The sequence below is a fragment of the Rhinolophus hipposideros genome (assembly GCF_964194185.1).
Source record: "Rhinolophus hipposideros genome assembly, chromosome: 8".
Lineage (NCBI taxonomy): Eukaryota > Metazoa > Chordata > Mammalia > Chiroptera > Rhinolophidae > Rhinolophus > Rhinolophus hipposideros.
In genome coordinates, this window is record NC_138054.1 from 5,230,181 (window position 1) to 5,257,057 (window position 26,877).

At 36.8% G+C, this 26,877-nt stretch overlaps 2 protein-coding genes and 1 pseudogene across 13 annotated transcripts in view; 1 reads left to right on the forward strand and 2 right to left on the reverse strand.

Annotated features, from left to right (window-relative positions):
* Window positions 1-514: 514 nt before the first annotated feature.
* LOC308500949 (testis expressed protein 56-like) lies at window positions 515-26,323 on the forward strand (the record flags this gene model as incomplete). Its single annotated transcript, XM_081056443.1, has 3 exons — window positions 515-707; window positions 8,606-8,801; window positions 26,050-26,323. The coding sequence occupies 3 exons, from the start codon at window positions 515-517 to the stop codon at window positions 26,321-26,323; spliced, it is 663 nt and encodes a 220-aa protein (XP_080912569.1).
* On the reverse strand, window positions 9,732-10,264 carry LOC308500897 (ferritin light chain-like; annotated as a pseudogene). Its single transcript has one exon. The product of its transcript is annotated as a ferritin light chain-like (transcript).
* The window catches only part of ECI2 (enoyl-CoA delta isomerase 2), a 37,697-nt gene continuing 36,670 nt past the window's right edge, over window positions 25,851-26,877 (reverse strand). For all 11 annotated transcript variants that reach the window (XM_081057075.1, XM_081057076.1, XM_081057073.1 and 8 more), the window contains one exon: window positions 25,851-26,629. In XM_081057075.1, coding sequence (XP_080913201.1) covers window positions 26,474-26,629 — 156 coding nt within the window. In that variant the 3' untranslated portion in view covers window positions 25,851-26,473. The remainder of the gene's footprint in view (window positions 26,630-26,877) is intronic.

The following is a 26,877-nucleotide window of genomic DNA, read 5'->3' on the forward strand; positions in this document are numbered from 1 at the left end:
TAATCCAGACATTTCCTCAGTTTTGGATGATGAAGCTCTTTTCTCAGTTCTGCTTGCAAACTGTGCTGATGTAACTAACCACTCTCCCTCAGGGTCTGGAAGGTCTGTGGAGCATTAATTATGTACAAACGGGGTGCACATCGTCTAGATGCCAGACGGGAAAATAGCACTAGATGTATACACACCGCTTTCCCTCTTCCTTTTAGGAAAGCACTCTGTTTTCCTCAGGTATTGTCCATGACCAGACAGGAAACTGGAGTTTTTGCCTAAAATCCCTGTAAGACTTGTCAAGATATTTTTGACAGGCTGATCTGATTTCCTCTGGTTTGAAGATACAGGATGAGCACTTAGAATTCCAGGCTAAGATCTGGGCCATTGTGACTCTCAGAATGCTAAGCAATTAGAGACCAGGAAATAGATTCTATGACATCTTCTTGGAGATGGAGAAAGAACAAGTGCAAGGGACTTCACTCTTCAAATTCTCTATTTGTTCTCTGGAACTCAGTGAGTCATCATGGAAACAGCCCAAAACAATCAAATTGTACTGAAACTTTCACTTGTTGACAAACCTAAGACACCTAAAAACTATGACCATCCTGAAGTTCTGCGTCACACCTTTGAGACACTATCTAACCTTCACAAGCTGCTTCCAAATCATCAGCTGGAGATGCTTTATTCCTATAAGAGTGAACAGGACCAAAAAAAATGTATGTGTATAGAGGGAGGAGGTGTGTGAATTCCTTTAGTAAGCACGTACTTTATCTTGGTACAAGCTGCCTCTTCTTTCAGCCATTAGTAAACACTTATTCTTTACATTGCAGGTGTGCTCAGTCCTTGAGACCCATGCGCCATCGATACTGATCATGCTATAGGGGCTCATGTTCCCAGAGCTTACTGTGGAATTTACTCATGCACTGACTTCACAATTACTTCTTTACGTGCCTTTTATGAATCAAGATATGTCTGTCACTCTTCTTTAGCCAAAGCATACCTGTGGAAAGATGGAAAGGGGCCTAAGTTGGAAATACCACTAAATTTACAATTTTAGCTTTAGATTTGATTTTAAGATTAGTGAGAGAACATCTAAGTTGAAGGTCAAGTGTTGAAGTTTATTCCTTTGCTCCATTTCCTACCCCTTCCTCCTATTGCCAGGATTGTACAACCACAGAGAGGAGCTGGGTATCTCCCCTGAGGATTACACGCAACTTTCACTTATTGCAGTTTGAAGAAGCCCGTCACTCCTGAAGTTCCATCAAGGCAGTTGATAACTGGACTGCTTTGCAAAATTGAGTGTAGCCTGCCTTCTGGATTGTTCACACTTAAGTGAAAGACAAAAGGTAGATGGTAGCCACTTGTGCCTATGAACTTAGAAAGCAAAATAGCAGCTGCCACAGTGATTAAGACACAAGTTTTGGGTAAGAAGTCAGGTATTGGAGTAATGATTTTAAAACATTATGACAAATTTGTCCATTTGAATTCTGATCAATCTCTAATCTTCAAATCCACAATATTGTGAATCAATACTAATATCCTTATTACACTAAAAATTACATAAAATCATTAATAAAAATATAAGCAACTTAATAGACTAGATAAATGTTACAGACAGGCAATTCACAAGGTGAAATACAAATCATCAACAAACATGAAAGATATTCAAACACTCCAGTAATCAAGGAAGTAAAAGATAAATCAAGAGGATGTTCTTAGGTCATTATACTGGTCAAATATAAAAGATCGATAACGATGAACCTGTGGGGACATAAATACCCTCATAATCGATGGCATGTTAACTGATTCAGGCTTTTTCAAAGATAATTCCAAAGTCTTGTCAAAATTAAAATGTATGATACTGGCTTATTAAATGAGTTGAACTTGGTAAAGAGGAGGCAGAAAATACTTTTCTTTTTCCTCACAACTTTCCCCTCCGGCCCACTCTGTGGATCTTCACTCATCACCTTTGGATGACATCACAAGCATATCTCATAACTTTCCTCGCCATATTTAAATAATAAAAAGTTCATTCACATCTGAACTCTATACGCTTATCCAATTTAAAACCTCTCTCCTCCCCACCACTCTGGTAGGCCTGGCAGTGTAGTTCTTTTTCTTGCTCTGTGTGCTCCTTCACTGGCTATAGTTTGGTTGACGAAGGTGACGGTGGGAGGAACTGAAAAGCTTTTCCTTGACTGGTGAAATAAATTGTCGTCTGTCATTCTAGCACTCTGGGAGTGGCAGCTTTCAAAGCTGACATTTTCATTCCTGGGGCATTTTTGTGGGTTCTTCGGTGATTTCCTGCTGCTGGAGGTCTCTCACTTGACAGACTCCTGCTGATATTTCCCCTCTTCCAGCTCCATCCCCTCCCCAGCTTTGGCATGGTACACTTCCGTCCTGTTTCAACAGAGATTGCCTCACCCTTTGGATGAAACCCTCTTGAAATGCTTCTCAAGATGATTCAAAAACAACTACTTTCCAGGAGGTTCACATACAGCTTTGAACCCCTGCCCTCCATATCTTTACCCAGTTGGTGAAAGTACAACTGGCTTCCAACACTGGCTTCTTTTCTCTGTGGCCACAGGCGACTGTGGTCCTAACCGCTTACTGATAGACTTTTCTAGGTGTTAGGGACTGAATTGTGTTTCTCAAAAAGATATGTTGAAGTCCTAACCCCTAGTCCTCCAGAATGTGATTCCAGAATATGGCCTTATTGGGAAATAGCGTCTTTATAGAGGTGCAGATGTAACTGAATTGAAGTCACACTGGAGTAGGGTGAGTTCTTAATTCAATATGACTGGTTCTTATAAAAAGATAGAGACACACAGGGAGAAGATGGCCATATGACAGCAGAGGCAGAGATTGGAGATTGGAGATTGGAGATTTATCAGTCTGGAAAGTAAGGACTGTGAGCAAACAATAGAAACTAGGAAGAAGCAAGGAAGAATTTTCTCCTAGAGGTTTCAGAAGGAACAAGGCCCTGATGATACCTTGGTTTTAGACTTGTAGGTTCCAGAACTGTGAAACATTAAATTTGTTGTTTTAAGTAACCCATTTTGTGGTCTGCAATTAAGTTTGCAAACTTGCCACCGTGCACTTACATTGGCAGCACTGTACAAACAGCTCAGTAAGATATCATAACCATGGTATATCAGTGTCTCACAGCTGTGTTCATGTCGACGTGTGGCAGTGTCTTCCTGAGTGGCGTTCATTATTGTTGTTGCATGTTTTTGTGTGCTGTCGAGAATGTCTGGACTTGAATTAGAGCAACCAGCAAACATTAAATTTCTTGTTAAACTTGGCAAGAGTGGAAGTGAAATCAGGGACATGTTAGTCCAAGTTTATAGGGATAATGCCATGAAGAAAAAGGCAGTGTAAAAGTGGATTAAACGTTTTTCTGAGGGGACAGAATGCGTCACTGATAAAGAGAGGTCAAAGAGGCCAGTAACAAGCAGAACTGATGAAAACAGTGCAAAAATTAATCGAATTGTATGTCAAAATTGTCACTGACTGTGAAAAGTATAGCAGACCAAGTAACATATATAGAGAAACCGTTAGGAAAATCTTAACTGAAAATCTTGGCATGAGAAAGATATGTGAAAAAAGGGTCCCGAAGGAACTCACCGATGAACAAAAGCAAAGGAGAGTCGAAGTTTGCCAAGACCTTTTGGAGAGGCAAGATGATGTTTTGGGCCATGTTATCACTGGTGATGAAACATAGGTGTACCAATAGGACCCTGAAACAAGGAGTCAAAATGCACAATGGAAGTCAGCCAATTGTCCACGACCAAAAAAGTTCCGTCAGTTCAAATCCAGAGTCAAAATGATGTTGCTAACCTTTTTTGATATGAGAGGGATTATTCATTATGAATTTTTACCAACTGGACAAACAATTAACCAAGTTTACTATTTGGAAGTGCTGAAAAGGCTGCGTGAAAAAGTTAGACGAAAACAACCTAAACTTTTCGCCAACAATTCATGGCTCTTGCATCATGACAATGCACCAGCTCACCCAGCACTGTCTGTGAGGGAGTTTTTAGTCAGTAAACAAATAACTATTGGAACAGCCTCCCTATTCACCTTATCTGGCCCCCAATGATGTCTTTCTTTACCTGAAGAGAAAGAAAATATTGAAAGGAAGATATTTTGGTGACATTTAGGATATTAAGGGTAATACGATGAGAGCTCTGATGGCCATTCTAGAAAAAGAGTTTCAAAATGGCTCTGAAGGGTGGACTAGGCACTGGCATTGGTGCATAGCTTCCCAAGGGGAGTGCTTCGAAGGTGACCATAGTGATATTCACCAATGAGGTATGTAACACTTTTTCTAGGATGAGTTCTCAAACTTAATTGTCAGACCTAGGAAAGTAATTGGCAGCCCTAGGAAATTAATAAATGAGGCATTAGTGGACATAGTCCAGTACCTTCATTTGCCAGGGAAGATGCTACAGTACATAGCACTACAGTAACTTTGCCTAAAGAAAACTTCACTTGCCTTGAAGAATGTTTAGCTTTTTCTTATATAGATAAGTATGTTGTACATATATGGGTACCTGGCACCTACTGAATTTTTCTCAGACTGTGTGGCCTTAGGACAAAATAGAGACAACAGAAAAATTCATATTTTAACACGCCCTTCCATATACATGTTCTTCAAGTTAGCAATTCCACTTTTAGTTAGTGTTCTAGAGAAATACTCACACCTGTGCACACAGGTGTGTGAACAAAGTTGTGTGTTGAAGCATTATTTATAAAGGTGAAAAACTGTAAACAGCCTAATGTCGTTTGATAGTAGAATGATTAAATAAACTGATACACCCATACTGTGGAATCTATTTTTTAAAAAGTTAACATTAAAATATCTACAGAACACACTGTAGAGTTTTAATAAACTGCAAAATAAGAAACAAGGATTCCATTTATGTCCGAAGAAGACCATATTTTGTACATACAAATATGTATGTAAATATATAGAAAAGAGTTCTGAAAAGAGACACACCAAATTCAGGACAGTGGCTATATCTGGAGAAAGAATAGAAAGTGAAGGAAAGAAGACTTTCCTTTTGACTATGTATACTTCTTTAAGTTGTTTGATTTTATGTATCCTAGTGGAAATCTCTCCATGTATTCTTGTAATTAAAATGTGATGTTAAAATTGAAAATGCAGTGAGTGTTCATGTGAGATTGAAGAAATGATTTATCTTCTGTTCCCTTATCTGCCCAGTTAGATACTGATGGATATTGATACACCTTTGGCAAACAACAGGCATATAAAACTGCTGCCCATACTGTCTGGGCCTTTGTTTCCAAGGGACTTGGCAACCATCATTGTCTGCTGTGCTTGGAAGCCAGTTTAAAAACATGCGCACTGCAGCTGAGGTGAATGGTGTTGGGGGAAGAAATGTCACCTCTGTGTTCCAAGTCTGTTCCTTGAAGGACCTGCAACCTTAAGGCAGGATTCAGTCACTGAGGGGACATTAGCCTTTGACGCCCTGACTTCTTCACTTCAAATGTTTGCTTCATTTCCCAAATTCCATTCCAAATGTGTAGTGCTTGCCTTGAAGGTGCATCCTGAAGGGATGACCCTATTTCTCACACTTTCTTTCATCAGATTATGAATTAGAGAATGGATACCAATGTTACATTGCTACCATATCTAACGCCTTCCTTGTATAGAAATTTCATCTGACTTTCAAAATGGGTTTTATCCTTCCCCTGGCATCTGCCTCTTCATCTGCATGGGAACTTTCCTTTTGTTAGCCTGTATTTGCTACTCAGAGCCATTGCAAGAAGAAAGAAAGAAAAAAAGAACTAAAAATTTATTGCTAAAAACCCAGGTTTTCCTCTCTACTTTAAATAACAATGAAGTTAAATCATAAGGACAACATAAAACTGAGAAATGAGGATCCATTACATATAAGTATTTAGATATACTGCTGTCCAGAAAATTGTCCCCAAAACATCATAAGACTCTACAAGACGTTCCCTCCCTCTTCCCACCCCAGCCCCAGTACAGCAATGTAAGGGGCTATGCTGAGATCTCGGTACCACTGGCTTTATGATATTTAATACATTCTCCATATCACTTTCCTAAATGACCGAGCAGCACCAAACCAATAAGTAGAAAGTGGGAGGAAGTTTATAGCTTTTTTTTGTTGTTTTTAATGCTTAAGAAGATACCTCCCTTGGTTAATTCACTGCTTCTATTCCCTCTTCCCCAAATACTTAACTGGGTGGTAGGGAAGTGCAGGGAGAGGTGAAGCAAGCAGGAAGAGTGGTTTCCACAGAGTGAGTGGCCTTAGAGAGGAGACTAGTGGGCAGCTCGAGAAGCAGTGTGTGCTGGTCACACGTTTGCAGTTGACTAATGGCCACCAAATCGATGACTTTTGTTCATACATTGAAGACAATTCTGAGGTGCAAAAGTAACAAATCACCTTACAGCCCAAAGTTTTAAGTTACCTGTTTTTACTGTCTCTGGTACCATGTTTCCCCCAAAATAAGACCTAACCAGAAAATAAGCCCTAACATCATTTTTTCAGGATGCTCGTAATATAAAATAAGCCCTACCATATTTCCCCCAAAGTAAGACTGGGTCTTATATTAATGTTTGCTCCAAAAGACACATTAGAGCTTATTTTATATTACGAGCATCTTGAAAAATCATGCTAGTGCTTATTTTCCGGTTAGGTCTTATTTTCGGGGAAACACAGTAAATACACACAACACACAAGCACACACACATGCAGTAGCTTGTGTACTGGTTTATATACCTTATTTATGCTGATTTGTGTTGTGATTACTAATTTATCAATCCATTCATCTGTTCATTTATCCATCAACCATGTATTGCATTCCACACATTGAAATAAGAAATTAAAAACAAAAAACATCCAAGCAACTTACAGTTCAATATCTCCAAAATGTCATCTATAAATTGACAATCAATAGTTTTTTACTTCCAATAATTTCTGGAGCTGTCCCTATGTTTACTGTACTTTCTTTCAAAACCAGGGAACTTGCTTATAATTTCAAATAAGGTGAGCTGTATGACCCAATTAAATATTCAAAGTGAATTCTGAGTTTTTATCTCATTTTGGTTACAGTACTAAATATACTTATCATACTCGAGAACGTGAAAATTTGTAAATATTATTCTCTTTAATTTATCCCTAGTTGCTTACAAAAATTATACGAGGCAGTATGCAATGCTGTATACACAAAATATGTGTATACAACAAGACAATCAAAAAAATTATTTTGAGGCAAAAAATTTTTATTTTAACTGGATGTCACCAAATACCTGAATTGGGTTGATTAATTTAGTTGAATATTAAATTTAGCTATGAAATTCTGACAACCAAAACAAAGCACATGCTTTTCCTATTGTTTGAGTGTACCTGTGAGAGTTTCTGGGTGCCCCAGCTGTGTGCTCACTGAGCTAATAAACTGCTACTAAGAGCAGTGTGTGGGAGCTGTCTGGGCCAGGCCTTGACCACTGGGCAGGAGCCCCAGATTCCAGTCCTGTTTTTCACTCACTTGGAGTGGTTGGGGGGCCTGTAAGGATCAAGCTATTCATTAAGTCATTATATCATTTAGATTGCCAAGCTGAGGTGCCTCGAGCCAGTTCTTTGTTCTTTGGGGGTCTCTGCCTATTACCCTGTCTGGCAGGAATCGTCAGTGGTTCAGCATGAGAAACAACAGGGGATGGACAAGTTCTGATCTAATTCCTATGAAGGGTCACCCTGAATCTCTCTGACGCTCAGCTTCTCTTCCTGCACTAGTTTATGGCAGCTCTTTTATTCTCTAATACACCTAAACGGATTGCTGAGCTACTCACAGTGTAGACTGCAAGCACCAGCTGGCAGAGATAAGAAGCTTACACTACAATATAAGTCAACTATGTCACTAAATAGTTCAGCTATTATGTAGTTCAGCTGACCCTTTCCTTCTTTCTTCTTCCGTCCCTTCTTCCCTCCCTCCTTTCTTCTCTGCCTCATTCCTCCCTCTCTTCCTCCCGCTCTCCCTCCTTCTTTTTCTTCTCCCTTCTTCCCTTCCTTCATTCGTTCCTTCCTTCCTTCCCTCCTTCCCCCCTCCTTTCTTTTCTGTCTTCTTTCTTTTTCTTTTTCTTTTTTTTTGTAGCAGGACTGTTTTGATGAAGGAAAGTGTATTGAATTACATTCTGAGGCAGGCTCTTTGTCTCATTGCAGATGGGTAATTTGGTTAGGGGCCAATTGAAGTCAATGTGAAGCAGTGTATGTGATGTAAATGAAGAATGTCATTGATATCTCTGAAAATAAAATAATTGTAATGACAGTAATTTGCCATTAGTTTGAGAATAATGCGTAAACTGTACAAATAACCTTCAATATGTGTGGTACGAGCATATCTGCTCGTTCATTCATTCACTGGGCATCTATTAGATGTCTAGGATCAGGCTAAAGTCTAAACGTTGCTCAGTAATATTTTTGTAGTGAAGGAGCAGAAGAGCTAAATAACAATTATTAAGTGGCATAAATATTCTTTCTCAAATTAATGTCATGTTATTTACTCTTGCTATGCAAAAATGAAGAGGAACACTGAATTACAGTAATGCTTATTCTATTACTACTAGGTGAGAATTCTGAACTCTCTGGCTTAGAAAGGATCTTAGCAAGACATCAGTTTCCAAAGGAGATTAATCTGACCCCAAAGCCAAGCAATATGCCCCTGTGGAAAAGAAAAACCATCAACAATGAAAATGGGTGGAAGAAATGCCACTTGTTGAATAAAAACATAAAATATTCTTCAATGTCAACTATAGTTGTCAGGTAGGTGTCTAAACTGTCCTATGCAGACATATTTACTGATATACAGGGTGATCACAAACTCTCTTTATGACTTAGCTAAAAAAATGACTTAATATTGTCTTTGAGTTAGATAGCAAGCATAAAAACAAGCATTGCTCTGTATCAAAGCACATGAACCCCATTTTCAAACAGCCCAAGTGTCTGGAAGAGCCCTCATTGGGAGAAAACTCATCGAGATAAGAGAAGGCATGTGGGTCCCCCAAGGTTCTTCCATGCTGTAGCATGTATACTTTTTAAGGCTGAATAATATTTCATTGCATGTGTACACCACATTTTGTTTTATACATTCATCTGTCTATAAACATTTGGGTTGCTTCCACATTTTGTGAATAATGCTGGTATGTATACGGATGTACAAATATTTGTTTGAGTGCTTACTTTCAATTCTTTTGCGTATATATCTGGAAGTGGAATTGCTAGATCATAATGATATTTCTATGCTTAATATTTTGAATTCCCACCAGCAATACACACAGTGTTGCAATTTTTCAATTCCTTGACAATATGTGCTACTTTCTGAGTTTTTGTTTTGTTTGTTTGTTTGTTTTTGATAATAGCCATCCTAATGGGTTTGAAATATTATCTCGTTGTTTTGATTTGCATTTTCCTAATGATTAGTGATGTTGATAATCTTTCCATGTGCTCATTGGCCATTTGTATATCTTCTTTGGATAAATGTATATTCAAGTCCTTTGCCCATTTTTATTTTCTATTTATGTTTTTCTTTTTTTGCTTCAAAAATCTTTATCATTTCAATTTGGTCCACGGCATGGGATAGAGCTCCAGGGTGGTTAGAAGGCTGCCTACTGGTTGCAGGGAGAGTCTCAGGCAGAAGCCCAATGCCAGAGGGATGCAGAGGGGTGCTTCAAAGCCTCTGGGCTCCAAAGGCTCCTACTCATACTTAAGGGGGAGCCTTTCAAAGAGATACTCACTCAGTCCAGCCTGCGGGCCAGGCCAGCCAGCCTGTGGAGATTAGTCAGGTAGTTGCCCATCTTCTTGATGAGTTTCTCATTCTCATCTAAGAAGCAGTTCTCCAGGAAGTCACAGAGATTGGGGGCTTGTGTGGGCAGAACCCAAGGAATGCAGGTTCAAAAGGTCCTGGTTTAGGTTTTGCTCAATGACCAAGGTGGCTTCCATGGCATCCTGAGTTTTACCCCACTCATCTTGGAAAAGCTTCTGCAGGTCCTGGAAGAGGGTATAGCCACCATGCTTGTTTTGTATCTCCAAGAGATGTTCAGCACCCTCACGCTTTTCATCAGCAACCCGTGGAAGAAGAGGCCCATGGCCTCTAGAACCACATCTTTGCAGTTGAAATCCAAGCCCAGTGAGACGTAGGTGTAGGAGGCCTGCAGATGCAGGCTGACAAGGCAGTTAACAGGGGCCTTCACCTCGGTGGAATAATTCTGATGAACGTGGGAGCTCATGGTTGCTCGGCAATAAGGAGTTAAGCTCAAAACACAGTATTGTCTGGGGGCCAGCTGGAGGCTCAGGCAGTTGGAGCTCCACTCCTAATACGGAAGGCTGCCGGTTGGATTCCCACATGGGCCAGTGGGCTCTCAACCACAAGGCTGCCAGTTCGATTCCTCGATTCCTACAAGTCATGGTGGGCTCCGCCCCCTGCAACTAAGATTGAACACGCACCTTGAGCTGAGTTGCCGCTGAGCTCCCAGATGGCTGTTGGTTGGAGTGCGTCCTCTCAACCACAAGGTTGCTGGTTCAACTCCCGCAAGGGATGGTGGGCTGCGCCCCCTGCAACTAGAAAATGGCAACTGGACCTGGAGCTAAACTGCACCCTCCACAACTACGATTGAAAGGACAACAACTTGACTTGGAAAAAATCCTGGAAGTACACAATGTTCCCCAATAAAGTCCTGTTCTGCTTCCCCAATAAAATTAAAACCAAAAAAACCCCAGTATTGTCTGGCCTTGGGGGCTACGGATGACTGAGATGGTTCTGAAGGTTGCAACTGGAAGAGATTGGAGGTTAGTCGGAGGCTGAAGAAAGGGGTCTGTTCTGTCCAAACACGGTTGAAGACAGAGACAGATTTGGAGGACCATGGAGGTCACTGTGTCCTTTCTCATTTTTAAATTGAGTTATTTATTTTGTGTTGTTGAGCTGCAGGCATTCTTTACGTATTCTGGATATTAATCCTTTATCAGATATATGAATTGCAAATATTTTCTCCCATTTTGTGGGTTTTCACTTTGTTGATAATTTTCTTTAATGAACAAAGTTTTTAATTTTTGATGAATTCCAATTCATCTATTTTTTTTCTTTTGTTGCTTCTGATTTTGGTATCATATCCAAGAAATCATTGCCAAATCCAATGTCATGAAGTATTTATCTTATGTTTTTTTGCCAAGAATTTTATACTTTTAGCTCTTACATTTAGGTCTGATCCAGTTTGAGTTAATTTTTGTGTATGGTGTAAAGTAAAGGTCCAACTGTGGTGAGTACACAATGTGATATATAGATGATGTATTATGAAAATGTACAATTGAAACCTATGTAATTTTAATAACCATTGTCACCCCAATATATTTAATAATAAAATTTTTTCCAGAATTAATCCTAACATCAGAATATATCAATTTTCATATGTAGAATGTATAACTTAATGGAAATATACATGTTTTTGTAGATAAAATAGAAGTAGCAGAAACATGATGAAAGCATGATTTAATTGAAAGGATGTGAAAAAGTTTGGTTATATTTGTTTTAGTTAAAGAGTTCGTGGTAAAGGATGCAAGTCAAGAAATAAACCTATCTTTAGAACAATAACAATAAAAAATTCCAACTTTTTTCTTTGCATATGGATATCCAATTTTCCTAGCATCATTTATGAAGAAGACCATCCTTTCCCTATTAAATGGTGTTGGCATCTTTGTGGAAATCATTTGATCACATATGCAAAGTTTTATTCTGAGTTCTCTATTCTATTCCGTTAGTTTATAGGTGTGCTTTTATGCCAGAACCACACTGTTTTGATTACTGTAATTTTGTAGTAAGTTTTGAAATCAGGAAGTTTGTCTACCAACCTTTTTTTTTCAAGAATGTTCTGGCTATTCGGGATTCCTTAAAATTCCACATGACTTTTGGGTGACTTCTATTTTTGCAAAAAAGAAAACACCATTAGGTTTTTATAGAAATTGCATTGATTCTGTATATCACTTTGGGTGGTATTAATATCTCTACGCTATTAAGTCTTCCAATCCATGAACATGGTATATCTGTCTATTTATTTATGTTTTATTTAATTTCTTTCATCAGTGTTTTGTAGTTTTCATTGTAAAAATCTTTTGCCTCATTGGTAAAATTTATTCCTAAGCATATTCTTTTTGATGCTATTGTAAATGGAATGTTTTTTCTCAATTCCCTTTTAGATTGTTCATAGCTAGTACATAGAACCGCAACTGATTTTTATGTGTAGATTTTACATCCTACAATTTTGGTAAATTTGTTAATTCTATCATTTTTTGATGGAATCTTTAGGATTTTCTATATACAAATCACGTTGCCTGTGAACAGAGATAATTTTACTTCTTCCTTTCCAGAGTGTCTTTTTTTTCCCCCTTGTCTAATTGTTCTGGCTAGAATGTTTAGTACTAAGTTGAATAGAAGTGGTGAATGCAGGCATTCTTGTCTTGTTTTTGGTCTCAGAAGGAAAGGTTTCAGTTTTGGAAAGATGTCATCTTTGGGGTGCTTATCTCTAGTGTTTTCTGAGTGTGAAGGTGAGAAATACACTCACAGAAACCTTTCAATAGATATATTTAACATTCCAGAGGTAGTATGGTTCAAAGGTTACTGCATGACATGGTTAGCCTTGGAATAGTTGGCCACTGACTTCCCCCTCTAAATTCCCCTCTAGAATTAAGGTTATTCACTGAAAATGTTCTGCATCATATTTAAAAAAAAATTAAGTGTTAAAAAAGGTTTTTCATATATGGTCTATATTATATTGAGGTAGTTCCCTGCTATTCCTAGTTTGTTCAGTGTGTTTATCATGAAATGGTTTTGAATTTTCTCAAATGCTCTTTCTGTATCAATTGAGATGATCATGTGTTTTTTCCCTTATGTGATATACTACATTGATTGATGTTCGTTCATATGTTGAACCATCCTTGTATTCCAGGAAAAATATCTTACTTGGTCATAGTATATAATTTTTCTAATATGCTGTTGTATTTGTGTTTGCTTAGATTTTGTTGAGGATTTTTTCATCAATATCAATAATGGATATTAGTCTGTAGTTTTCTTTTTATTGTAGTGTGTTTGTCTGGCTTTGGTAGCAGCGTAATGTTAGCCTCATAGGATGAGTTAGGAAGTGCTTCCTTCTCTTCAATTTTGTGGTAGAGTCTGAGAAGTATTGGTGCTAATTCTTTAAATGTTTCATAGAATTCACCGTAAAGCTAACTGATCCGGGGCCTTTCTTTGGGAGGTTTTTAATTACTGATATAATCTGCTTACTAATTATAGTTCTATTCAGAAGTTTCATTTCTTTATGATTCATTCTTCTTGGTAGGTTGTGTGTCTAGGAATTTGTTCATTTTATGTTATTCAATTTGTTGGCATACAGTTGTTCATAGTAATCCTTTATATTTCTGTAAAATTGGTAGTAATGTTCTCTCTCATTTCTGATTTCAGTTTTTTAAGTCTTTTTTCCCTTAGTTTTCTCTATTGTTTTTCTATCTATATTTTACTGTTGCTCTAATGTTAATTTTTCCCTTCCTTCCTTCTGTTACTTTTCCATTTAGTTTGTTCTTTTTCTAGTTTTGGGGGGGTGTAAAGCTAGATTGCTGACTTAAGACTCTTCTTTTTTTAATGTGAGCGTGTACAGCTATAAATTCCACCCTTAACACTGATTTTGCTTCATCTGGTATGTTATTTTCATTTAATTTGTCTCAAGACATAATCTAATTGCCCTGTGATTTCTTCTTTAACCTGTTGATTGCATAAAAGTGTGTTCTTAATTTCCACTTATTTGTAGATTTTCCAGTTTTTATTCTGTTATTGATTTCTAGTTTCATTCCATTGTGAATAGAAAATACTTTTTATATGATTTCAGTCTTTTAAATTTATTAAGACTTGCTCTGTGCTAATATAATCTCTCCCAGAGAATGTTCCATGTATACTTGAGAAAAACTGTATTCTGTTGCAGTCAGGTGGGTTGTTCTGTATATGTCTGTTAGGTTCAGTGGGTTCATAGTGTTGTTCAAGTCATATTTCCTTAGTGACCTTTTGTCTGGTTTTCTATTCACTATTTAAAGTGAGGCATTGAAATCTCCAACTGTTATTGTAGAACTATTTCCCCCTTCAATTCTTTCAATGTTTGCTTACACATATTAGAGTTCTAATATTCGGTGTGTAAATGTTTATAATTTTTATATCTTCTTGCTGGATTGACATTTTTATTGTTATATTATGTCCTTAACTCTTCCAACAATTTTGAGTCTATTTTGTGTGATATGAGTATATCCATCCCTGCTCTATTTTGGTTATTTGCCTGAATATCTTTTTTCATCCTTTCATTTTAAACTTATGCATGTCCATAGATCTAAAATGAGACTCTTATAGGAAGTGTGTAGTTGAATCATGATTGTTTTATACATCTGTCAATCTGTGTTTTTTGATTGGAAAGTTTAATCCATTTACATTTAAAGTAATTGCTGATAGGAAAGCACTTTTGCCATTTTGTTTTTTGTATTTCATATACCGTTTTTTTTTTTTTTTTTTTTTTTGGTCCCTCATTTTCTCTGTTATGCTTTCCTTTGAGTTCTGTTGATTTTTTTTTGTAGTGACACATTTTGGTTCCCTTCTCATTTGTTTTGTGTGTTTTCCATAGACGTTTTCTTTGTAGTTACCATGGGGATTGCACATAACATTCTAAAGTCATGACAATCTATTCTAAATTGTTACCAATTTAACTTCAATTGCATCCAAAAACTACTGTTTTACAACTCTGCTCTCTGCTTATAAGGTCTGACAATTAAGTTCACAAATTTGTTGCAATGATGTTGCTAACTTATTTTGATATCAGAGGGATTATTCATTATGAATTTGTACCAAGTGGACAAAAAATTAACTAAGTTTTACTATTTGGAAGTGCTGAAAAGGCTGCCTGAAAAAGTTAGACAACCTAAATTTTTGGCCAACAATTCATGGCTTTTGCATCACAACAATGCACCAGCTTACACGGCACTGTCTGTGAGGGAGTTTTTAGCCAGTAAACAAATAACTGTATTGGAACACTCTCCCTACTCACCTGATCTGGCCCACAATGACTTCTTTCTTTACCTGAAGATGAAGGAAACATTGAAAGGAAGACATTTTGATGACATTCAGGACATCAAGGGTAATATGATGACAGCTCTGATGGCCATTCCAGAAAAGAGTTCCAACATGGCTTTGAATGGTAGACTAGGCACTGGCCTCAGTGCATAGCTTCCCAAGGGAAGTACTTCGAAGATGACCATAATGATATTTAGCAATGAGGTATGTAGCACTTTTTCCAGGATGAGTTCACGAACTTAATTGTCTGACTTCATATGTTATTCATGCCACAAATTACATTTTTATACATTGTATACCCATTAACATAGATTGCATTTTTCTCTTAAATCTTATAGAAAATGAAAGTGGGGTTACAAACCAAAATTGTAGTATTATAAATTATGTTTGTGCATGTATTTACCTTTATTGGAGCACTTTATATTTTCATGTGGCTTTGAGTTATTATCTAGCATCTTTTAATTTCAACTTGGACTCACTAACACTTCTTATAGTGCAGGTCTAGTGGTAAAGAAATCCCTCAGATTTTGTATAGAAATCTCTTAAATTTTCCCCTCATTTTTGAAAGACAGCTTTTCTAGATGTAATCAGTTGACAATTGTTTTATTCTTTCAGTACTTTAAATATATTATCCCACTGCCTTCTGGCCAGCAAGGTTTCTGCCAAAGAATCTGCTGGTAGTCTTATTGACAATCCCTTGTATGTGGTAAGTTGTTTTCCTCTTTGTCTTTATTTTTGACAGGTGTCTCAATGTAGATTTTTTATATATATCCTGGTTATAGTTCATCAAGCTTCTTGGATTTGTATATCCACGTATTTCCTCAAATGTGGAAAGTTTTCAGCCATTATGTTTTCAAATAGAAACTCTATCCTTTTCTCTCCCCCTCTTCTTTCACCTGTGCGTGTATTAATCTGCCTAATGGTATCCCATCAGTTCCTTGAACTCTGTTAACTTCTCTTCAATCTTTTCTTTTTTTGCTCCTTGAACTTGATAATTTTAAATGACCTCTCTTTAAGTTTGATGATTCTTTCTTCTACCTTTTTGAATCTGCTGTTGAAACCTTTTAGTGAATTTTTTAATTCAGTTATTGTAATTTTTAGCTCCAGAATTTGTTTAATAATTTCCATCTTTGTTGATGTTCTTATTTGTTTACATATCATTTTCCTGATTTCCTTTAGCTCTTTCTCTGTTTCACGTTAGCTCTTTTGAGCATATCTGACAGTTATTTTAAAGTCTTTGCTAGTAACACTGATGCTTATGCTACTTCAGGGACTTTTTGTGGGGATTTTGTTCCCTTGAGTGAGCCTTAGTTCCCTGTTTCCTTGAATGCCTTATAATGTTTAGTTGAATATTGGACATTTGAGGGGAAAAGAAGAGCCCATTCTCCTGGTGTTTGCACGCTGGTGTGTGTCATCTTTTTAAATTAGTGAACCCATGAGTTAAGATCAGACCAGGACTTCTCAGCTCTTTTCTGGGCATACTTTCTGTCGGAGTCGGTGTGTATGCTTTATTATCTTTTTAAAAACTTTCCTGCAGATGCTTTTAGATTCCTTTATTTCCTAAACAGTCTCATTCCAGATTTTTCTTAGGGCCTTAAATGGTCTATTTTATTCCTCTCTGTGTAATATCTTCCCCTACATCTGTTACTGTGTGAAAGGTTTCGCTGTTCAGTGCACGAATGCCAGAACTTGAGAGAGTGGTGGAAAGAAAAGCAGGTTTATTAAAAAATGTTGGCGTTCTGGGAGGGAGGTAGACTCCTGTGCAAAGACCATGCCATCCTCCTCTCAGTTTGGCCAAAATGTTTTATAGGCAGGTGAGAAAAGGCAGACCAAAGGAAAGGGGAAGTTGGAAAAAGGTACTTCCCAGGGACTGGTTTGTTTCAGGGATAGGCGTGAATTTTACACTTGATGTAAAAATTTCTTTCAAATCAGTGTCCTGGAGGTTTCCTTCCTGGAACTAGAGTTGTTGCTCCTGGTTGGCATATGGTCTGGAGTAAACAGAATCATTGAAACTGGTATGCATAGTAAATGTATAGTAAACCGTATCATTAATGTTTGGCGTGAGGAGAGTAAAGCAAAGAAAAGGAAAACTTTCAAAAAGTCCCAAGCTTAACTACTATTAACTTGAATTACACTAGAGGTTTAAATCTCAAAATTGAAGAGATAGTGTCACCATTACACATCCACAGATCTGCAATCAGCTGTACTTTTCATGTGTTTCATTGCCTGCCGCTGCCTTCTGTGACTTCTAACCTGAGATCCAAACTATGCCGATGTTTCCTGTGTAAACATGAGTGAGGCAAGAGAGCAACCAGTCCCACAGTCAACTTACAGATAGGCCAGAATGTTGCAAACAACTTCCACTCTGCTCCTTCCATCCTAATGGAGGGGTCTGGGAATTACGTTAATTCCTTCCAACCACATCATGCAAGGGAGTGGGTGGGCCAATGGCAAATAAAAATGCCACAAATTTCCTATATTTTTAATGTGATTTTTTTTCTTGGTTGGACATTCACTTGTAGATGTTAGACTTGTTTCTATCATTGTTCATTTCATGTTTCTATGGGAGAAATGAGGGCTTGAAACTTCCTAGTGTTCCATCTTGCCGATGTCAAGATGTCAATCTATTTATGTTCTCCCAATATTTTCTTCTCTTTATCCTTCACATTGTTTAATTTCTATTGATTTATCTTCCAGGTTCATCAAATCCTTCTTTTGTCATTAAGTCTGCTAACAACTCCCTTCAGAGAATTTTTGTTTTAATTTTAGATTTAATTGTTTAATTGTTCAGCATTCTAATTTTTATTTTGTTCTCTTTTTATAATTTGTGTTTCTCTGCTGAATTCATATAGTTTTAATCATTTCAGGTGTGTTTTTCTTTTTTTAATTAAATTTATTGACGTAACATTAATAACATAAATTTCAGGTGTACAATATTATAATTCAATATCTGTGCTCATTGCCAAAAGACTAATTTTATTCTGTTACCATATATTTGACCCCCTTTATACAATTCATACCTCCTCCACCCCATTCCCCTCTGGTATCTACCATTTTGTTTTCAGTATCCATGAGTTTGTTTTTGTTTGTTTTCTTAATTCATTTGTTATTTTTTGTTTTATATTTCACATATTGTCGCTTCCAGCGCAACACAGGCTGTGGGGATGCGAGAAGAGGCAGCTTTGGGTTACCTTTAAGAAAGAAGCAGAGACTCAATGCGGTTAAATCTCAGAGGGCCAAGGGTCTTGCAGTCTCGAAAGACTGGAGCCCCAAATCAGACCGACTGATGGCTTTTATTGATCACATACAAGGAAGTGGCATTGTTTTAGACACAGTCTGTGAAACTCTTTCACTACGTCAGAAAATTATCTCAAACCAAAACTACTTGTCCCAAAACAGCAGAAGCATATAGTCCCATGATGACTAAGGTGCGGTATGCACCTCCCTGGGGGGCAAGGTCTCTCGTGGTGAAACAATTCCTTGAGCTGAGCAGAAAGAGCTTGATCTTATCGCTCTAAAGACCTCTCTCACAATTAGGTGAGAGAGAGCAGCAAGTCAGCAGCAATTTTTCTCAAGCATGGGGAAAAGGGAGGCAAGGCCCTTTCCCAAATCTCATAAGGCAGCTCATCGGGGGTCTCTGTAGGGTCCTGTCTGGCTTGAGTTGTTACCCCCATGGGGAATCTTACTTGTCATTGGCTGCAGACCCTCTTTTGGAGACCAGACAGAGAGACATAAGATGTAATAAACTCAGTCCCAGAGAAGCACAGTCCCACAGACTCTTCTTTCCTTAAGGAAAGGTACAGGGGGACAGACGGCTAGGCTGTTGTGTGACTACAACATATGAGTGAAATCATACCATTTTTGTCATTTTCTGTCTGACTTATTTGGCTTAGCATAGGATGCTTAAGATCTATCCATGCTGTCACAAATGGCAATATTTCATCTTTTTAAGGGATAAATGGCATTCCATTATATATATCACATTTTTATCCATTCATCCTTCTGCAGACACTTAGGTTATTTCCACTTAATGGCTATTATAAATAATGCTGCAATGAACATAGGGGTACATATATCTTTATGAATTAATGTTTTCATATTTTCATGTAAATACCCAGCAAAGGAATTGCTGGACCATATGGTAGTTCTAGTCTTAATTTTTAAGGGAAGCTCCATACTGTTTTCCATAGTGGCTGTACCAATTTACATTCCCACCAACAGTGCACGATGGTTCCCTTTTCTCCACATCCTCTCCAATACCTGTTATTTCTTGTCTTTTTGATAATAGCCATTCTAACAAGTGTGAGGTAATATTTTATTATGGTTTTGATTTGCATTTCCATAATAATTAGTGATGTTGGACGTCTTTTCATATGCCCATTGGCCATCTGTATGACTTCCTTGGAAAAATGTCTATTCAGATTTTCTGCCCATTTTTAATCAGATTGTTTTTTGTTATATGAGTTCTTTATATATTTTGGATAGTAATTCCTTATCAAAGATCATTTGCAAATATCTTTCCCCATTCAGATGGTTGCTTTTTTGTTTTGTTGATGATTTCTTTAGCTGATCAGAAGATTTTTAGTTTGATGTAGTACCATTTGTTTATTTTTGTTTTTGTTTCCCTTGCCTTAGGACTCAAATTCACAAAAACACCTCTAAGATCAGTGTCCAGGAGGTTTGCACCTATGTTTTCTTCTATGTATTTTATTGTTTCAGATTTTACATTCAAGTCTTCAAGTCTTTAATCCATTTTGTGTCAATTTTTGTGTATGGTATAAGATAGTGGTCTAGATTTTTTTTTTTTTTTTTTGCGGTCCAGTTTTCCCAACACTTTATTGAAAAGACTTTCCTTTCTCCATTGTATATTCTTTGCTCCTTTGTCATAAATTAGTTGCGCATGTACGTGTGGGTTTATTTCTGGGTTCTCAGTTCTGTTTCATTGATCCATGTGTCTGTTTTTCTGCCAGCACCATACTATTTTGATGACTGTAGCTTTGTAGTATATTTTGAAATTAGGGAGTGATACTTCTGGCTTTGTTCTTTTTCTTCAGGATTGCTTTGACTATTCAGGCTCTTTTGTGGTTCCATACCAATCTGAGGGTTTTTGTTTTATTTTTGTGAAATGGGCTATTGGAGTTTTCACTAGGATTGCATTAAATCCGTTTATTGCTTTATGGACATTTTAACAATGTCATTCTTTTAATCCATGAACATGGAATCACTTTCCATTTCTTTGTGTCTTTTTCAATTTCTTTCAACAAGGTCTTGTAGTTTTCAGCGTACAAGCCCTTCACCTCCTTTGTCAAGCTTATTCCTAGGTACTTTATTCTTTTCATTGTGATTGCAATGAGATTGTTTTCTTTATTTCTCTTTCTGGTATTTCCTTGTTAGTATATAGAAATGGAACAGATTTTTGTATATTGATTTTTGTATCCTGCAATTTCACTATATCTCTTTATTATTTCTAATAAGTTTTTGGTGGTCTTTACAGTTTTCTATATATTAAAATCATGTCATCCTCAAATAGTGAGTTTTACTTCTTCCTTTCCAATTTGCATGCCTTTTATTTCTTTTTCTTGTCCAATTGCTCTGGCTATGACTTTCATTATTATGTTGAATAACAATGGCGAAAAAAATGGCAAAAGTGGACATACTTATTTTGTTCCTTACCTTACAGGAAAAGGTTTTAGTTTCTCATCATTAAGTATGATGTTAGCTGAGGGTTTGTCACATATCTTTTTCTGTTGAAGTACTTTCCTTCTATACCCATGTTATTAAGAGGGTTTTTTTTTTTCATAAATATATGTTGCATTTTATCAAATACTTTTTCTGCATCTACTGACATGATCATATGATTTTTATCTTTCATTTTGTTAATGTTGGTGATTGATTTGTGGATGCAATCATCCTTGCATCCCTGCAATGACTCCCACTTGATTGTGGTGTATATCCTTTTAATGTTTTGTCATATTTGATTTGCTAGTAATGGCACTACCATGTTAGAGATCCGGCTGCTTGCTGCACAAAAGCCAAAACTTGAGAGGTGAGGTTGGTAGAAAGAAAAGCAGGTTTATTCAGAATGCCTTCATTCTGGGAGTATAGCAGACTCCCAGACATGTCCAAAAAACATCTGCCCACCTCCCAGCATGGCCAAAAGGCATTATAGGCAGTTAAAGAGAGGCAGAACAAAGGAAAGGGGCTGTTGGTCCAGCAATTCCTGGAAAAAGGTGCTTCCCAGAGGCTGTTTTTTTTCAGGGATAGGAGTGGATTTTATGTAGAAGTAAAAACTTCTTTCAAGTCAGTGTCCTGGAGGTTTCCTTGAGGAAACAGGGTCATTGAGCCTGAGCCTGGTATGCAAATGATTTGGAGTAAACAGAACCATTGAAATTGGTTTGCATAGTAAATGTATAGTAAACAGAATCATTAAGGTTTGGTGGCAGGAAAGTGAAGCAAAGAAAAGAAAAACTTTCAAAAAGTTCCAAGCTAAACTGCTGTTAAATTGAATTACATTAGAGATTTAAATCTCAAAATAGAAAATACAGTGTCACCGTTACAATTGTTGATGATCTTTACATCTATATTTGAGATATTGACCTGTAATTTTTCTTTTTTTTCTGATGTCCTTGCCGGGTTTTGTTATCAGGGTATTATTGGTCTTGTAAAGTGAATTATAAAGCATTCCCTCCTCTTCAGTTTTTTGTACAAATTTGAAAGGACAGGTATTAAATCTTTGAATGTTTGGTAGAACTCATTAGTGAAGCCATTTGGTCCTATTTTGGGAGGTTTTTGATTATTGCTTCAATTTCCTTATGGATGATCATTCTATTCAGGTTTTCTAATTCTTCTTGATTCAGCCTGGAAATGTTGTATGCTTCTAAGCATTTGTCCATTTATTCTAGATTGTTCGATTTGGTAGTATACAGCCTTACATACTATTCTTGTAAAATCCTTCATATTTACGTGGTATCCATTGTAACCTCTCTTTTATTTCTGATTTTATTTATTTGAATCTTATTTCATTTTTCTTTAGTGAGTCTAGATAGAGATTTGACAATTTTGTTTCTTTTGGAAGAACTGACTCTTCATTTCATTAATTTTTCCTAGCTTTTTAATTCTCTATTTCACTCATTTTCTCTCTGATTTTTATTATTGCCTTTCTTCTACTGACTTTGGGCTTCATTTGTTCTTTTTCTAGTTCCTTAAGGTGTAATGTTAGATTTTTTATTTGAGACTTTTCTTCAGATAGGCCTGTGTTGCTCTAAAATGTCCTCTTAGCACCACTGTTGCTACATCCAAAAAAATTTTGGTAAGTCATACTTTTATTTTTGTCTCTATGTATCTTTTGATTTCTTCTTTTATTTCTTCCTTGACCCAATAATTGTTTAGTAACATGTTTAATTTCCACCTCTCTTGTGATTTTTCCAGCTTTCTTCTTACAGTTGACTTTTAGTTTCATCCTTTTGTGGTCAGAGAAAATGCTTGGTATAATTGTAATCTTCCAAAATTTACTGAGATTTGTTCTACTTTCCAACATATGTTCTATCATTGAGAATGTTCCATGTGCACTTGAGGAGAATGTGTATTTTGTCATTTGGGGGTAGAAAGATCTATGAATACCTATTAAATCCATATGTTCTAATATGTCATTTAATGTTAATGTTTCCTTGTTGATTTTCTGTCTGGATGATCTATCCATTGATGTTAATGGGGTAATAAAGTCCCCTACTATTATTGTATTACTGTTCGTTTCCTTCCTTAGGTCTTTTAATTATTGCTTTGTATATTTTGGTGTTCCTAAGGTGGGTACATATACATTAATAACTTTTATGCCTTGAAGGATTGTCCCCTTTATCATTATAAAATGTCCATCTTTGTCTTGTTACTTTTTTTTTTCTTTTGGTCTTGAAATCTGTTTTGTCTCAGTATGGCTACATCCACTTTTCTTTGGATGCCATTTGCTTGAAGTATCATTTTCCACCCCTTCACTTTGAGCCTGTTTTTCTTTGAAGCTGAGATATGTCCCCTGAAGGCAGCATATAATTGGGTCTTGTTTTTTAATCCACCAAGCTACTCTGTACATTTTGACTGGTAAGTTTAGTCCATTTACATTTAAGGTGATTATTGATATACGAGGACTTGCTGCAGTCATTTTATCTATTTTTTTTCTGGTTTCTCTGTATTTCCATTTTTTCTTTCCCTTGTGTTTCTGTCTGATATTTTAGTTTGTTGATTTTCTGTGCTATTTTTCTCCATTTCCTCTTTTTTGTGTTTTGTGTCTCAGGTGGAATTTTGTTTTGTGGTTACCATGAAGTTTATATAAAATGTCTCATAGATAATCCTTTTGCTTCTGATAGCATCTTATCTGCATTCACCTATACATGTTCAGTCCTTTTCCTACTCCCCTTTTATGTTTTGTTGTCACAAATTATGTTTTTATGTTGTGCACTTGTTATCAAATTGCAGTACCTTTAGTTATTTCCAATGCTTTTTCCCTTTAACCTTTATGTTATAATTATTTATTACCCTATTCTGAAATAGAGTTGCAATTTTTCTGCTTCTGTTTGTCACCTAGTTCAAAATTTTGTATACTTTTGTCTTTCTGGTTATGGTAGAAGAGCTCCTTTCAGCATCTCTTGTAACACAGTTCTTGTGGTGGTAAATTCCATCAGCTTTTGTTTGTCTGGAAAAGCCTTTATTTCTGCTTCATATCCAATGGATAACGTCATTGGGTATATTATTCTTGGCTGGGGGTTCCACTGTAAATATCTTGAATACATAGTTCCACTTTCTCCCATCCTATAATTTCTGCTGAGAAATCTGATGGAATTTCCTTTGTAGATTACTGCTTTTATTTTTCCCTCCAGCTCTCTTAATTTTTTCTTTATCATTAACTTTTAATTGATATATAATATAATAATATAATATAATAAATATATGTCTTAGAGAAGGTCTTTTTGCATTAAGATAATTAGGTGGTTTGTTAGCTTCTTCCCTGGGTTTGGGAAGTTCTCACCAATTATTTCTTTCAATAAGCTCTCCCTTCTCCCTTTCTTCTTCTTCTCCCTCTCTTCATAGAGTTCTTTTGTTTAAAAAAATATTAGTTCTCTCTTTTCTTCTGAGTCATTTATAGGTTTCTATCTTCAAGTTTGTCAATTCTCTCTTCTGTCTCTTCCATTTATTGCATTCTTTAGCTCCAGAATTTGTTTGGTTCTTTTTTATAGTTTCAGTCTCTTTAGTGAAGTATTGCTAAGTATTAATTCCTAAAATATTCATTAATTTTCTTCCTGAGTTCTTGGAATCACCTTTTGAGTTTTCTTTTATCTAACTGAATTTCCTTGTAATGGCTATCTTGAATTCTCTGTCATTTAAATCACAGTCTTCCATGACTTTGAGTTTGGTTTCTGGAGGCTTGTCATTTTTTGTTACCATGTTGCTTGATGCTTTGTTCCTCTGCTGACACATTTGTAGTACTGGGCTGTTGTTTAGTTACTGTTTTGATCTTAACAATTCAGCACGCTGATAATTATGTCTTTCTTTTGATTTCTGGTAGATGACGCTATAGTGCAAATTTTTGTTTTCTCTCACCTGTGTTGCTTGTGCCTCACGGGATCATGGTGGCAGGGGTATGACTTTTATTCATTGAAATTGACTACTGGGTCAGAGGGTAGTGGGTTTCCCCAGTATGCCGTGTCACCTTGGTTTTGGGATATCACCACTGTGGTGGGGAGATGTGCAGGCCAGGGGAGAGCCAGACTCACAAGCCCACAGAACTGCCCCCTTGTTATGAATGGCCAATAGCACTTCTGTGCTGTTAGGCACCTCTCTACCGCAGATACGAGGGTCTCTCACAACGGAGGGGGGGAGGCAGTGGCTTCTTGGGTACCAATGTTGCTTCTGCCCCTCTTACCCTCCACTACAGAGAATTAGGGGAAGGACTCTCTCTGCTTTGTGATTCTCCTCTCATTCTTTAGCCCTTAGGGGATCCTTTTCTTGGTTAGATCCTTTTCTTTACCTCAAATTTTATTTAGCTCCACAGTAAGTCTTTCTGCCTTTGAAGCATAAATCACATGTTCAGTGGAAACATCTCAGCAATTGTTTCCTTATTTTCCAGTCTGATAAACTCATTCCTGTGCAGATGCTTCTCCATATTGACACCCCAACACACCCAACTGCTTTTAATTTCAGCATGCTCAAGTAGTTGTTTTTCATATTTTTGTTGATTTAAGTTGAAATTCGTGGAAGGATAGGCAGTAGTTGTCTCACAGTGACATAGTGCAATGGGAGTTTGACTCTGGAAAAGCTACTTAGATCTCTATGCTTCTGGATCCCTACTTGTAAAATGGTAGCAGCAACAGTACCTACCTCATTTTTAACTTTTGCATTGTGTTTTGAGAATAAAATGTGATTACAGGCAGTTAGCAATAGTAACAAACAGTAAGTGCTCAATGAGCATTAATAGTTATTACTATTCATGTATTTCCTATAAGTGTGAACATTTGGATTGGGATTATTGGAATAAAAAATTAAGAACTAAAAAGTTACAGAGTTTTGGTGGGTTGGCTACCTGGATGCTGATGCTTGAAGGAAAGTTTTAAAAGGGAGGATGTTTAGAAAGGCAAAATATTTTATGTCAATTTTGCAGCCACTGGAGTTATGCCCTCACCCTTTTCAATTGATACATATGGCAGAAATCAAAACAAGAGAGTTTCAGAGTTAAGGCAGCTTGCTGGTATGCCTTTTATAAAATACCAAGTTCAACAAGAATGAAGACTATATAATAAATAAGGAGCTAATTATTGATACAGAACATTACTTCCCCATGAAATAACCCAATCCTCCCTCCATGCCTTTTTATTAAATTAGGGGGAAAAATGAAATTAAGATTCTTAGTACTGCTTCCATTTGTTTCCTGGCTAGGTGGCTGAAAAAGAACATGCAACCCACAGAAGATCTTCGTTCAATAATCCAGAAGCTGTCCGTGTTTGGCCCAATTAAGTCAGTCAACCTCTGTGGACGGCAAAGTGCGATAGTGGAGTTTGAGAACATGACTTCAGCTTGTAATGCCATGAATGCTTTTCAAAGCAGGGCCCTTGGCACAATGTTTCAGTGTTCCTGGCAACAACGACTCATGTCAAAAGACGTAAGACTCCCCGTTACCAAAAACCTATGTAAATTCTTAAAGCTTGTTTGACATAATTTGTTTTTCATCAGGGTTCTAGTGAAATATAATCATCATAAACAATGTTTTATCCCAGAAAAAGGCACAGTGAGGTTTATTTAGTTAAAATATTAGAAATCAGAAGTCATAGCATGTCCCTTCTTAACTTCGCTGTAGTAGTTGTCACAGTTTTGCTCTCCTGGATAAGAAGTTCATGGCTGCATTTATGCATTCGTCTGACACCCATCTTTCCCGGAGGACACTGCATTCTTCAGCATTAACAGCATGGAGCTTTTCTTTCTCTGTATTTCTGATGACCTGTTTTGAAACTCTCATGGCCTGAATAAACAAAACCAACAATAAGATGAAGAGGTATTCTGATAGGAGGGATTAGTCTATAATTCTGCTTCTTGTTTCTTCATTGTTCATGTAATATAATTATACCTTAAGATATATGTGTAATATAAGACAGTACTTCTAAAACTTTAATGTGCATCCAAATCATCTCAGTAGGTATGGGACAGGGCTTGCAATTACGCATTTTTAAAAAGCCCCAGATAAACACTAAAGCTTCTGGTTCAAAGACC